Raw genomic sequence first — 13036 nt, 5'->3', positions numbered from 1 at the left:
TAATGCACTTAGCAAACCAGTTCTCAAACCTTCTTAACTGACTACTCTTACTTGCTCTTCCCAATTTTCCTTAATTCAACAGCTTCTACTTCTCAGAGAACATCATCTTCCTGGTCTACATCCTTCTGGATAAGAACCAATGCTATCTTCACCATCAGCATATAATGACCCGACCAACTTAATGTAGCCATTTTCAAGCATTTTACCCTTTCGGCTTCCTCCTGAAGATGGTTCTCAAAACCGAAATGCTTTTTTAAAATTTACTGTTACTGTAGTTTAAAGATGTTTTTCTAAACATCTTTGCTAAGACAAGGTTATCAGAAGCAGCTCTGATAAGCACCAAAAAAGCAGCTCTGATATACATAAAACAAGATGCTGTATGCTGCTCAGGACTAATCTCAAGAGTAATTTCTCTACTAGCTATATAATTTGGTGTCTGAAAACACAGATCAAAATGGGATATTCACCCAGCCAATACAGTGATAGTTTTCAGTTAAGTATTTTGCCCACGTACCCTCCATGATCTTCACAAGAACTTAAGTCAGGACTGCAACAGTATCATATTAGGAACAGAATTTCAATTTGCAGCACATAATATACATGCAGATAAGTAACAACTCTTTTTAACAAACAGAACTTCCTTCAACATATAGCACAAGTCAATTTTCTCAATCTCCTTCTGGCTTTTTTGAAGCATTCTGGCTCCAACAGCATCCCAGCACCTAGCTATCCTCTATCACATTTTACAATGCCTATTATACTACTCTCCTAGCAAAGATAGGCATTTTAATTGACTTTTTCACAAGGCAGCTTCACTGTGTTTCTAGAAACATTGGGGAAAAAACTTGGTGAAATAGAACTATACTCTTAACACAAAGTGGAAAAGATTACAAGGCAGGGATGCAAAAGAGAGGCTACTTTTACTTGCTACGCTATTCAGTTTGATAATTTTAACAGCCTGGAGGAACCTACCATTCACTAACACTATTACTGCCAATCACAGTAAACACTGGCTGCTTACAGGTTGAACTATGCAACGGAATTGACGTCTTCTGTTTACCAAAAATTTATCCCTCTTACTGTTTTAGGAAAGGCAGACACATTTCTAGTCTTCAAGTTAAAATAACACTCAGGAGACACTGTCATACTTTTGTAATGTTCTTCCTTAGAAACCTGACTTTAAGGAAATCTACTTTACTCATCATTTACTGTATATACAACTATTATTACATATAAAATTGACTTGTTACTTCAAGGGCTAACTTCAGTGCAGTGAAACAAAATTCTCAACATCAACAAACTAGAAGGTGAATGCAAAGCTACAGAGGCTTTGTTTCCTCAAGTAAGCATCCTGTTTCTTTTCAACATCATGTCTACACTACTAGGCACATAAATTCATTCTAAAGGAACAGATAGAAACATGACAGCATCACTTACACGGAACAACTGATTCTTTTTAAAAACATACTCACTCTAGTAAGTAAATAATATTCTTTTTTAACTGAAAAGTCTAACATATCAGCCAAGAATTCTTATAAAGAACATATGCCACAGTTAAAGCGTGTGGGTGTAAGACTAGGGGTGAGTAGGAAAGGGAGTTAAAGAAATGGGAAGACATAGGCAGCATTTCAACAGAAGTTTTGTTTAAATAAAAGTTTACAAATAATAGAAAACGTTCTTTCAATGAAGCATGAACTCCAAAACATGCCTGAGGACTTCACTGTGCATATTTCAGAAATCTGTTGAATTACAACTACTGCAAAGCACAACTGCATTATCATGGAAATGCAGGTGAAATCTTGTAACAATCAAATGCATTCAGTAGTTGAAATCAGTGTTACAGTTCAAAACTCACAAACACAGTTTAGTGAAATAAAGGAGAATATATATATATGACTGAAAGCAATAGCATATTCTGAGATACAGAATTTTCCCACTGTGATGTAGGATTAAGACATGTGCAGAAGTAGCAAAATTAGAACTATGCCCCAGAAGAGGAAATGAATTTACAATTCTTCTCTTCCCACCCCACTCACAACACCCATCAGGTACCTTTACTTTTTTATACCAGTCCTCCTCACTACCAGTAACACTCAGGTAATCGTACTCTATGCCCCATGCAATGTTCTAGGCTTACAGGTGGCGTATTAGTGCTACATTCACAGACTGTACCGCCACACTAAATCAGTCTCATCTTACTACACGATTCAGACAGCAATTATCTTTGTCACCATAACTGTATAGAAGGCAGCAAACTCAAAAGACTGGCAGAATTGAAAAGTTCTATATATTTGAAAATTTTTATCAGAGCTGTGAAATGTCTTACAGGTAGATACCCTAAATACTAAGCTCAAATAAGAATCAAGCTTACTTTGCAAGTTAGCTAACAAGAGAATGGAAGAAAAAAATACCTTTGTTCTCATCCACAGAACAAAGTAGTTTATTGTACTTTTCCACAAGTGATCATCTTGCTCCTATTTCCTCTCTACGCTTTCTCTCTGCCCTACACTCTTGCAAGTCAGAGCCAGGCCTAATTTTACATTGAATTTCTTGAAAATTTCATTTTACCTCTTAGACACACTTTGACAGTTCACTCACTCAAGAAACTAAGCTTGTTGGACTGATTCATACTGCAAATTTCCAGACTTCAATATAACAGAATTTGTTTGCATTTTGGAAGAGAGAAAGAATTAAAAACTAATCTATTTTTGCAAAGTATGTCAATCCAATAAAACTCAACAAATTACCTTATTAATGGCTGGATGTACTCTGAAAAACCTGCATTATGAAAATCTAGGAAAGAAAATTACACATCTCCAAGTTAATACATAGCAAAACAGATCTGCTACATAAGCTTCTGAACAGCTGTATATTACTCTTGACTGAGGCTGCCGGACTTCAACACAGCACCAAGAAAACATCACACATTTTGTTGCATCAGTGAAGGAGCATACCGTATGTTAAACCTTGGAACTGAATCTGCAAGCTCACTATGCCAATAAATGGAACTGCTAAACACTGAAATTCCTGTCTTAATACTATTCTTTTCCAAATGCCCAAAGATATCAAGCAATTAACATCCCAGACAAGTCAGAAAGGTTGCAACAGCAGAAATACATTAGTGATTAGAGACTAATTATGCCCATGTACATCAGGTATGCATTACACCAGGTCAGCCACTGAACATTTAAGAGAAGCAACTCTCAACATAATCTTGAGCAGCAGAGTAATTCAAAATGTATCCATCAAAGCACCACTAGCAGCAAACCCTGCATATTCCAAGCCAGTCTCTCTGCAAGGCAATAAAAGCTAGAAAAGCCTTTTCTGGATTTAAATACTGCTGCAGTTCACCATATAAAAAGAGGAAGCTTCTCAATTTAAAATCTCAACCAAAAGAATTAGGTGTGTCAAAGACTATTAAAGATACCAAACCAGTTGTTTAACAAAAGCATGCATCACTAATCAGATTTTAGGGAGAAAAGAGCTTCTACTACCTTGTCACAGGATTTCATCAGAAGATGCCTTCAGAAACCCTGAAGTCATGTACGAAGCAGGAAAAGAGGATTGGAAGATTAAGGATATCAAAAAGGATTATGAGTAACAACTTAACAAGATGCAAACCTATGCTTGAGAAAAGATAAACTAGCTCAGGAGCCCAAAAACCTGCTTCTGTTAAGTGAATTAAGTGATCAGAACAGAGAAAGTTAAATGATCACAATGCATGACAAATAAAAAAGCTAGGTTTTTTGGTGGGGTTTTTTGTTTGGTTTCGTTGGTTTTTTTTTATCTCCAGAGGTTTCCTTAATCCCCGACTATGCAGGGAGAATTTGTTCCAAACCAATTTTTTCATAGAAAATACTTCATAGCAAAATCTATTCCTGATAATTTGGTATTCACCAAAAGCAGCACTCACTTGATACTACATTTGTATCAGAAGACCATTAAGCAATCTTTATTTTTTTAATTTAAGTGCATTAGTTTTGACATTCCTAATAGTCAAACTGGTCAAAAGTAGAATCAATGCAACACGTGAATAATTATGACTGTATCCAGATGTCAACATAGCTTTTGTAAATGGAAGTAATGTTTTAAAGAAAACCATTAGGAATTATTTGCAAGAATCTGTGAACCACAAAGGACACCCTGTTACCTACCCGGATTTCCAAATGGCATTTGTTAACGAGCCCACATGTCCTTATGAAGCCCCACAAAGAAACTAAGCTGTCATGGGATAAGAGGGAAGGCCTTCATGTAGGTAACTGTTTTAAGCAGAAAACAAAACAGCTGGAACTCTTAGTTTCCATATTAAAGGAAGGTCACTAGTGAAGCCTCAGGTGCCCTATGCTAGCCTCATAAGTGATCTCCAAGGGGACCAACAGTATAGCTGAAAAGTCTGAGGCTGCAAGGTTATCTAGAATAAACCAGCTCAAAAACTGCAGATGGACATTAAAATACAGACTGCACAATGAGGCAGCAAGCAGAATTTGAGATAGGATAAATGTAAGCACAACAGAGGCATAGAAGAAAATTCTATCTTTCTAAAGATGCAATGAGGGGCTCTGCACTGGCTCTAAACACTGAGAATTCAAGATCTTGAAATATGAATTCTGTTAAAAGGTCTGTTCAATACTCAGTAGCCAAAAAGAACAGGCAAGTCCCACGTTAGTAATCGGGAAACAAAGTACAAGATAGAACAAGATAGCTAAAGATGTAGGAATACTGTGACACTATCACACATCTGGTTCATCCAAGTCCCAAAGATAACAACAGAATTATATGGTACACAGAAGTGATAAACATCTAGAGGCAGGAAACAGCTTCAATAGAAGTGGTTAAATAGACAAGAAAACAGACAACTGTCAGGTGATTCAGCTTTTCCCTTCCCTCTTTCAAGTCAGCTGCAAAAAGCACTCATGGACTGCCTCATTAACACACTGAACTATGGCTGGCAGCAAATACAACCCTAGTGACAGCCTCAGGATAAAAAAAAACACCCTGGATCTTTACATAATGCGTAGCTTAACTGAGGAACAACTTGCCACAGGACACTGCTTACCCCCAGAAGCTCACACCAGTTTGAGATGAGACAAATTCATACATAAAATCTACAATAAGCTTAACAATGCACTGCCTGTAGCCCAGAAATATCACCACAGGCTCATGTTGGTATTTGCTTCTTGCAACATTTGGCACTGGTCTCTAATGGTCTAACCCAGTACAGCTGTTTATGTTCTTAGTGCCAATTATCTCTACTGCCAAAACCTAACAACTGTGAAAAGCATCACAAAGCTGATGCCAGGATTAAACTGCTCCAAACATGTCCCATTCTCCTTTACACAGATGTAAGCACCTGTCATGCAAAGTGTTCTCATGTTTTACTACTGTAGCTCAGCCCTTCTGACCTCTAGTACTATGTTCTCTCTCAAGTCTACTACTGCCAAAATATTCCTTTGATTCCATTACTGAAAACATCAGTCTCCAACTCTACACTAGGCATCCACTCTGCAGGGAAACTCTGAGCTTTACGTACTCTAGTCAACTTAGTCGACAGCAAAAAAGAGGTGTTCTGTTCTTTTGACAATTCATCCAGCAGCTACTCTTGAACTCTGCTGCATACCAACCTTTAGGCATGAAAACAATCTGTTCAATCACGTCCTGATGCTCTCTCAAGTCTGTCTCTGGAAATCTACTATGACTAACAGGCAACTACTCACGCCCTCCTCCTTACATATTACAGTATATACTGCCTAGTTCTGCCCTGATCCTAAAGCAGATGAAACGAGAATCGAGTGTACATTGCAAGCACTGCCTGTCTCTTACATTAAGACCTTCACTACAGGTATCCACATAACATTGCAGATAACAGACACTAATGATTCAACAGTAGTGTGGATAAAGCAGAGTCCACTGCGTTGATTCTTTATTAGAAGGTATTATAGCAAGACAGCACTGTTAAACACACAGAGGAGTCAGAATACTATCCTTGGGAATCCCTTAAAGCCCTTACAAGTGCTGGATGCCCCAGTGCAGACAGTAAAGGCTTCAGAGAGTTTCCAAAAATCTGCATTTTCTTCAGCTCAACCAATGTACAAGAAAATAAAAATTTGCAAAAGGGCTGACACTGTGGCATCCCTACACATTAATCTGCATTGTCCAGTTCTGACAGAAGCATAGTAAACAGCAAGGGCTGACAATCATGGAACTAGAGCTATGGAAGGTCCTGAATAAGACACATTTTTAATAGTGCGTTGCATAAAACCCTGTAATTACATTTGTCTCTGTCACCAAAGTTCAACAATGTATCACAAAAGCAAAAAAACACAGTAAGACTGGAACTAGAAACACTTCAGCATACAGGCGAAGAAATAAACAAAACCTAATATAGGCTTAGTATATAGTAACATCACATCTGAGTAGCTACAGAAATTAATCTCTGGACATCACTTGGCACACAGCATCCTTCAGCCGCAAACCGGCGAACACCGAAGCAAGTCTTCTAGGGATGCATCATCATAAACTTACCTTGCTTATGAGAACCCTCCCCAAGTACCTACTACGGTCACCAAACAACGCTGGCCTGAATCTTTCTTCAACCTAAGCAAACATGGAGGTGTCTGCATTCTTGTGCTCTATGACAGAACTTTTATGTCATTATCAAGAGATGGTTAAAAACCAACAGTTATGGAAGGGGGAAAATGCATGCAGTAAATTATCAGGTGCTATGCAACACTAGTTAGTCCAGGCAGAGCACCACTCCAATGTATCATAACACTACTGGTATCCCACTAATCCTCAAGAAGCTAGTTGTGTTGTTTCTGCACAGCACTGTAATGCACCAAGCAGGTACGCCAGATATTTCAGCACTCATTCAACATCCACAGTTTATCTGAATACTTGGTTGAAAGAATTACATAGAACAGACTCATATTGTTTAAAATGCCTTATTTACTTAAATTTGTATTAAGAAGCAGAATAATTAAATCTAATATGATTTTATACTATTTATAAGCTATTAGCTACATAATAAGAGGAAGTGCCCTGCTAACTGTGTACCCAAGCAAAGCAAACCTGGCAGTACAGTCTTTATAGTAAAGTTTAGAATAGCTTGATTCCATATTTTAAAGTAAAATTCCAACTCTTTTTAACTTTCTGGATGCTTAAATTACTCAGATATATTTAAAATACTGACTTTTCGAAAGAGAAGGTATTATTTTGATGTACAAAGAATTGAGACTCTAAGATGCTAGATGCAGTTTAAAACCACTCAAGAGGCTACTTCACAGTAGCAAGAAACCACATGTAGTTTTGAACATCAGTCAACAGCCTGAGCTAACCTCATAATATTAAAGGACACTTAGCTGCATCATATCTAAATCATTTTGTCATCTGTACTCCCAACCTAAACCCAGGCATATATGAATTTATATTGTTGCTATATTAACTGCTCTGCTGAAGCACTGGAATAAATATGGCTTCATTCTCCTCACTCCTTAACTTTCCAAAAAGCTGGAAAAAGATAACACAGGTCAATCTAGGGCATGCTAAAGCGTAGCTGTAGGATGAAATCTAATCAAGCATGGCTATTCACGATTGTGTTTTATGAGGGGGAGAATTTCCTTTACAACACAAAGACTGGCATGTTGCTGTCAGAAGGTGGTCAAAGTGATAGGTATAAGTCCACTGGAAAAAAGGAACATGTACATAGAGCGAAACAAAGAAAGCATTCCTAAACATCACCACACCTACCATCTCAAAGCCACTGAATATGATCCATTTCAAAAAAAACTGTGACAACTTAAACCACTATAGACCATTCTCCAGCTCTGCAAGAGAAACTGGAGGGAGCACAGTAGTATTTCAAAGCATGCATGCATTTCATCAGAAGTACTACTGCAGCCTGGGAGAGGGCAACCAGAGCTTACCCTTAGTCTGTTACTGAAAGGCAATACAATAACACTGTGAGCTGCTGCATGTCACTTGGAAATTTCAGCACGTTGTAGAAAAATGTTCTGCAGAGAACAACATGCATGGTAAAGTAAGCTTTAACATTCATGCACAATATGAGCACAAGAGTATCCAGGATCAAGTTGTCCCTCCTATAATCCACGTCCAAAGCAGACTGCAACTGCAGATTGTAAGGATCACATTTTGACAGTTGCATATACCAGTTTGACACCACTGAAGATGCTCTGTCCATAGACCATCAAAGTTATGGAAGTGATGCTTCAAGACCGGGCTGACAGTTCCAAATAACAAAAGGCAACAGATCAGCAACATAAGGGATCCAGAAGAAAATACTGTAGGGATCTGTTCCCACCCCAGTCTTTCCAGTGCATTTTTACCTGAACAGCAAATAATACACTAGCCTGTCCTCAGGAAAATTAAGTTAAACTCACCAGTAGTCAGGAATTACTGCAGAAGATAAACACCTAAAGCCACTCCCATCAGGCGACTATTTTTGTTATTTCAATCACAGAAATACTTCATCAAAAAATTCTAACACAAAACAGAAAACTGTTTTAGAATACACGCTTGTCCAAGACTCACCTTGGGTAACAGAACTCAAAGTTTAAGGCAGAAACTGCTTCTCATATATAATTCTATGGTTCCAACCTCCATGCTCTCCTTCAGCACTAGTTCCCTGCTACTTTAAGGAAAAAAGCTGGAACTATGGGATCACACATGCTGTAGTTACTGGTGTCCCATTCCTAGCATCAGGTCTCACTGCAGTTACACAGAACATTGACAGAAGATCAGGAAACACGGCTTCCACTTTCAAAGACATTTAGCCAAGAACTTGTCATTAACACATCAGCAAAAGAACAACCTGTATTATGTAACTGAATAGTGCAACTGAAGCTTGGCTAAACAATTTTCTTGTCTATGCATTCTCTATGAACTTGTACTTGAAGAGTGGCACAACCTTTATTGAAGGAAAGGCAAACCAAACAGGTAGAAGATGAAAATCGGCGTAGGTGCTACGTAACAGCTAGAGGACGGAACCTACAGAGGACGGAACCTACAGTGCCTGGATTTGATCCCCAGGTTTGCCACAGACTTACTGGGTGACCTCAGGCAACTCCCTCTCCTGCCTGACTGGAGATCTACCTCAGTATCACTGACTTGTCTTGCACAAATTGTTAACTCTGTTCTACTGCATCTCTATAGAAATAAAACCAAGAAATTCAGACTATTTTTAAGATACTACTGGAATTCTAGACAGACATCTTATAAGTACAGAACTCAAAGCTCCTAGCATACGACATATCTTAAACATCCAAATCTTAGCTTTCTGTAAGCAATTCTCATTTTCAGTGTCAGTCTGGAATTAAAAAGCAGTAGTCACAAGCCTCGTCCTCCTTAGGAGGGGCTACGGTGTGCAAAAACAAAAATTTTCAAAACATCTTTTAATACTTTTGGATGACTTCAAAGTACTCAATGGCTGGCGGTATCACGCAAAACAGAAGAGACCATCCTTAAATTAAATCTCTCAAACTTCTCCAGCTCTAAAAGTGTACCCTGTTATCTTTATCTCTTTCCCTCTACAATTATGCAGTGCCTTTACTCCACAAGCATCCAAGAGCCTTGGATTTTAGGAGTTCCAAGAAACTATTTTTGAAATGACATCAGAAATCTGCTACGATCAATCAATGCAGCTAACACTTTTCCCATGAATAACCTTAACATTAGAAAGCAACATTTCCCCTTGACTGAGTGAAATTTGACAGCTGAAATACAGGAATTTCATGGAGCACCCACAGGTGCTTTGCTCAAGTTCAGTCCCTTGTACATACCAACTGGACCAAAATGAATACTCAGCCTTACTTTACTGATGACCCATTTGTATGAGAAAGTTACAGCCACAGAGCAGGATAAGCTTCATAATAGTGTTCTCTTTAGAAAACCAAGATTTCAGTTCAGATTACTGGCTGGCTCAATCTTGTTTAGAGCTCAAACACTTCCCTCAAAGATGTTCTAAGACCACACTGACTTTCGTGCTTCTTTCAGCCAGAACCGGGCACTTCCCTTTCAACTGATGTTCTTAATGCTCCCCAAAGTAACTAGTCTGCTAGAGCCTAAGCAGAGGTATTTGAAAATTAGCGCATTTTCTTTGAGCTCCTTCCTAACTGAAGCCTTTTACTTCCCCCCTACCATCCAAACTGACCACTAAGAGCTTTGACAAGCATCCCCCCTCCATCTTTGCTTTAATTACTGTAGGTGCCATTTGATAGCTGCCTGACAACTTCAACTCTCGGCCCACATGGCAAGGCCTAACCCCCTGTACCTATGGGTTCCCAGGCCCTGCACGCATCACTGCTTGAGCCGGGAGCCACCCGGCCAGCACAGACAAGGTGTTTTACAGAAGACCGCGGTTTCGTGTCGTGCCATCCCTACCAACCAACCCCGCTGCACAATCAGCTCCAGAGGAGTTTGTGTGACCCCCACCCACCGCCCCCGTGCCCAGAGCGGCCGCAGGAGAGGCTGCCGAGGCCCCCCCGTTCCTCTCGGGCTGCAGCAGCCCCAGGGGCCCCGGCTGCTCACCCCTGCACGCCCGGGCTGTATTTTCTGGTCTTCCAGGGTGTGCCGGGGCTTTGCAGTGCTGGCTGAGGCGGCTGCCGCTGCTGGTGGGGGGAGTTGTTGATGGCGACGCCCCGGCTGCCGGAGAGCAGGTAATTCATCCCATAGGTACTGGCTTTATTCTCCCGTTTCCTACGGCCCGGGTGGTACTGGTGCTGCTGGGGAGACGCCGGCGGCGGCGGGTGGGGGCTGCGCGCCAGGTGCGACGGCTGGTGGTGCCCGTTCACACCGTTCACTTTGTTCTCGTGGAAGTTAAAAAACTCCCCGGGTCCGGCCCCGCTGCCCAGCAGCCCGGGAGGAGCCACCGCCGCCGCCCGGGGGCCGCAGGAGGAAGAGGAGGAGCCGCCGCCTCCGCCGCCGCTGCACGATCCCGAGGAGGAGAAGCCGGGGCTCTCGGTGCCGGACTCCACCGACGAGCAGGAGGACGAGGAAGACACGGAAGGCGACTTCTGCAGCCGCCGCCCCCCCTCGCCGCCGCCGTTCACTGCCGCGGGGCCGCCGGCGGCGGCGGGCACCAGTCCGGTCAGCAGGGCCGGAGGGGAAGGCGAAGGCGACGGCGGCGAGGAAGAGGAGCAGCAGGCACCGCCGCCGGGCGCCCCGAGCCGCACGCAGCTGTGGCCGCGGGGCGGGGAGGCGGCCGAGTCCAGCGCCGGGGAGTTAAGGCAGAGGTAGTGCGGGAAGCTGGCGCCGCCCCGGCCCCCCACGCCCTGCGAGGTCTCCCAGATCTGCATCCACAGCGCATTCGCGGGGCCTTTCTGCTCGGGCTGGATCCAGGCCACGCGGGGATCCATCCACGCCCGCCCGCCTCCGACCCTCACGGCCCGGCCAGAGCGCCGCGCCGCCGCCCCGCTCACCGCCCGCCGCGCACTCCCTCGCCTCAGCGCGCCGGGCCCGGCAGCGGCGCTAGACGCGGGCCGGGAGCAGAGGCATGTGTCGCGGCTCGGAGGGAGAGCGACCGGAGGCGGGGAGCTGAGCCGGGCGAGGCGAGCGCGCCTCAGGAGGAGCGGAGGCGGCGCAAACTGTACCCGGCCCGGCGCTGCCCGGAGCGCTCCCCTCGCCGTTTCCAATGTGGCGTCCCCCTCACCAGGGCCAGAACCGGCACTGCGCATGCCCCGCAGATTTTAAACCTTCACTGGAGACGGCCGCCCTGGCAACCGCACATGCGCGCTGGCGAACCCGGGGGGAGGGGCCAGGCCCGCCGAGACCGGGGGGAGGGGGAGGGGGAAGGACGTTGCGAAGGCTTCCCCCGCTCCGGTGCGCTCGCCCTCCTGCGCGTGCGCGCTCGGGGGGCGTCGGGAGGGTTCGGAAGGCGTCGGGTGGGAGGCGGGGCCCGGCGTGCAGCGCGCCTGCGCGGCCCCGCCCCCGCCGCGCCCCGCCCTCCCTCCTCTGGGCAGGGCCGCGCCGGGTCCGGGCGCCGCCGGGCAGGGGGCCGCGCTGGCAGCGGCCTGTGCGAGGCCGCGGCGGCCGGAGAACGGGGCAGGGCACGCAGGGTAGGGCAGGGCAGCGCAGCAATCAGCCGCGGCCCAGCGGCGGTTCTCCGCTAGCGCTGCGTTGTCTCCTCCGTGCCGGGGCTTATCCCTTTGGAGAGGTGTAGCCCTGCCCCCACAAAAATAAAAGGGTGAACTCGGGACTAACTGAGATGAGAAGTGAGTGCAGGCGGACCTGCTTCTGGAGGGGCTGAGCGGGGCTGGGCCGACCCCTGAGGGGGAGGGCGGCCCTCCCCAGAAGTGCGCAGGTTGTGCGGGCAGGCGGAAGCACACGATTCCTAAGCAAGGGGAGGGGGTGGGGGCTCCGCTCGGCTTTCTAACTCCGGGGGAGCACCGTGAAACACTATCGTTTCCACTGGATCCTTAGGTTGTTATTGGGCTGGACTCTGAAGGCGTTGGTGCCAGTTCCAGGGGTTGTCTCTGTAATGGATGCGTTTCATGTGCAGCGATCACTGGGTAAAATGCATGTGGCTGTTGGAGTGTGAGCCACTGCAGATACACGGGGCTTGTTCTGTGCTCTAAAGATTGGCTTTAACGGCCAGCCTTCCAGAATGATGCTCCTAACCGTTCTCTTTCAAATCCAATGATTTGGCCTTTTCCTTGAGCAGCTGCATCACATGTATGGATCAAGCGTCCTCTCCCCAAGTCTCCAGGAATCACCAGTCAGTTGGATACAGCCTTTACCTGACTGCAGAACAGCAGAGGGAAGGGTCGTACATGCATAATGACATGACGAATACTATTAGAATCCCAGTGACAACAGCCCTCCAGTGCAGCTGCATGTTACATCTTAGGTGATCTAACAATATACTGCCTCAGAAGCAGGAGAAGGAGAGGTCCTACTCTCCATAATCCTGCTGTCTCCTTCCCAACTCCCTTGCACAAGCCCTGATACTGATCAAGTGAGCCAATTTAACTTACTAATTCAGAAGAAAACTCACTAGGAATAAAAGCAAGAGTTTTCAGCCATT

The 13036-nt window shown here is 44.5% G+C and overlaps 1 protein-coding gene across 5 annotated transcripts in view; it reads right to left on the bottom strand.

The window, feature by feature from the left end:
* TENT4A (terminal nucleotidyltransferase 4A) overlaps window positions 1-11784 on the bottom strand; it is a 61080-nt gene extending 49296 nt beyond the window's left edge. For 2 of the 5 annotated variants that reach the window (XM_037379999.1, XM_037380000.1), the window contains exon 1: window positions 10543-11784. In XM_037379999.1, coding sequence (XP_037235896.1) covers window positions 10543-11687 — 1145 coding nt within the window. In that variant the 5' untranslated portion in view covers window positions 11688-11784. The remainder of the gene's footprint in view (window positions 1-10542) is intronic. The other 3 variants (XM_037379998.1, XM_037380002.1, XM_037380001.1) reach the window with 3 other exon arrangements.
* Between the last annotated feature and the right edge of the window lie 1252 nt (window positions 11785-13036).

Source organism: Falco rusticolus, chromosome 3 (assembly GCF_015220075.1).
Source record: "Falco rusticolus isolate bFalRus1 chromosome 3, bFalRus1.pri, whole genome shotgun sequence".
Lineage (NCBI taxonomy): Eukaryota > Metazoa > Chordata > Aves > Falconiformes > Falconidae > Falco > Falco rusticolus.
This window is presented reverse-complemented; position numbering and strand designations above follow the sequence as displayed.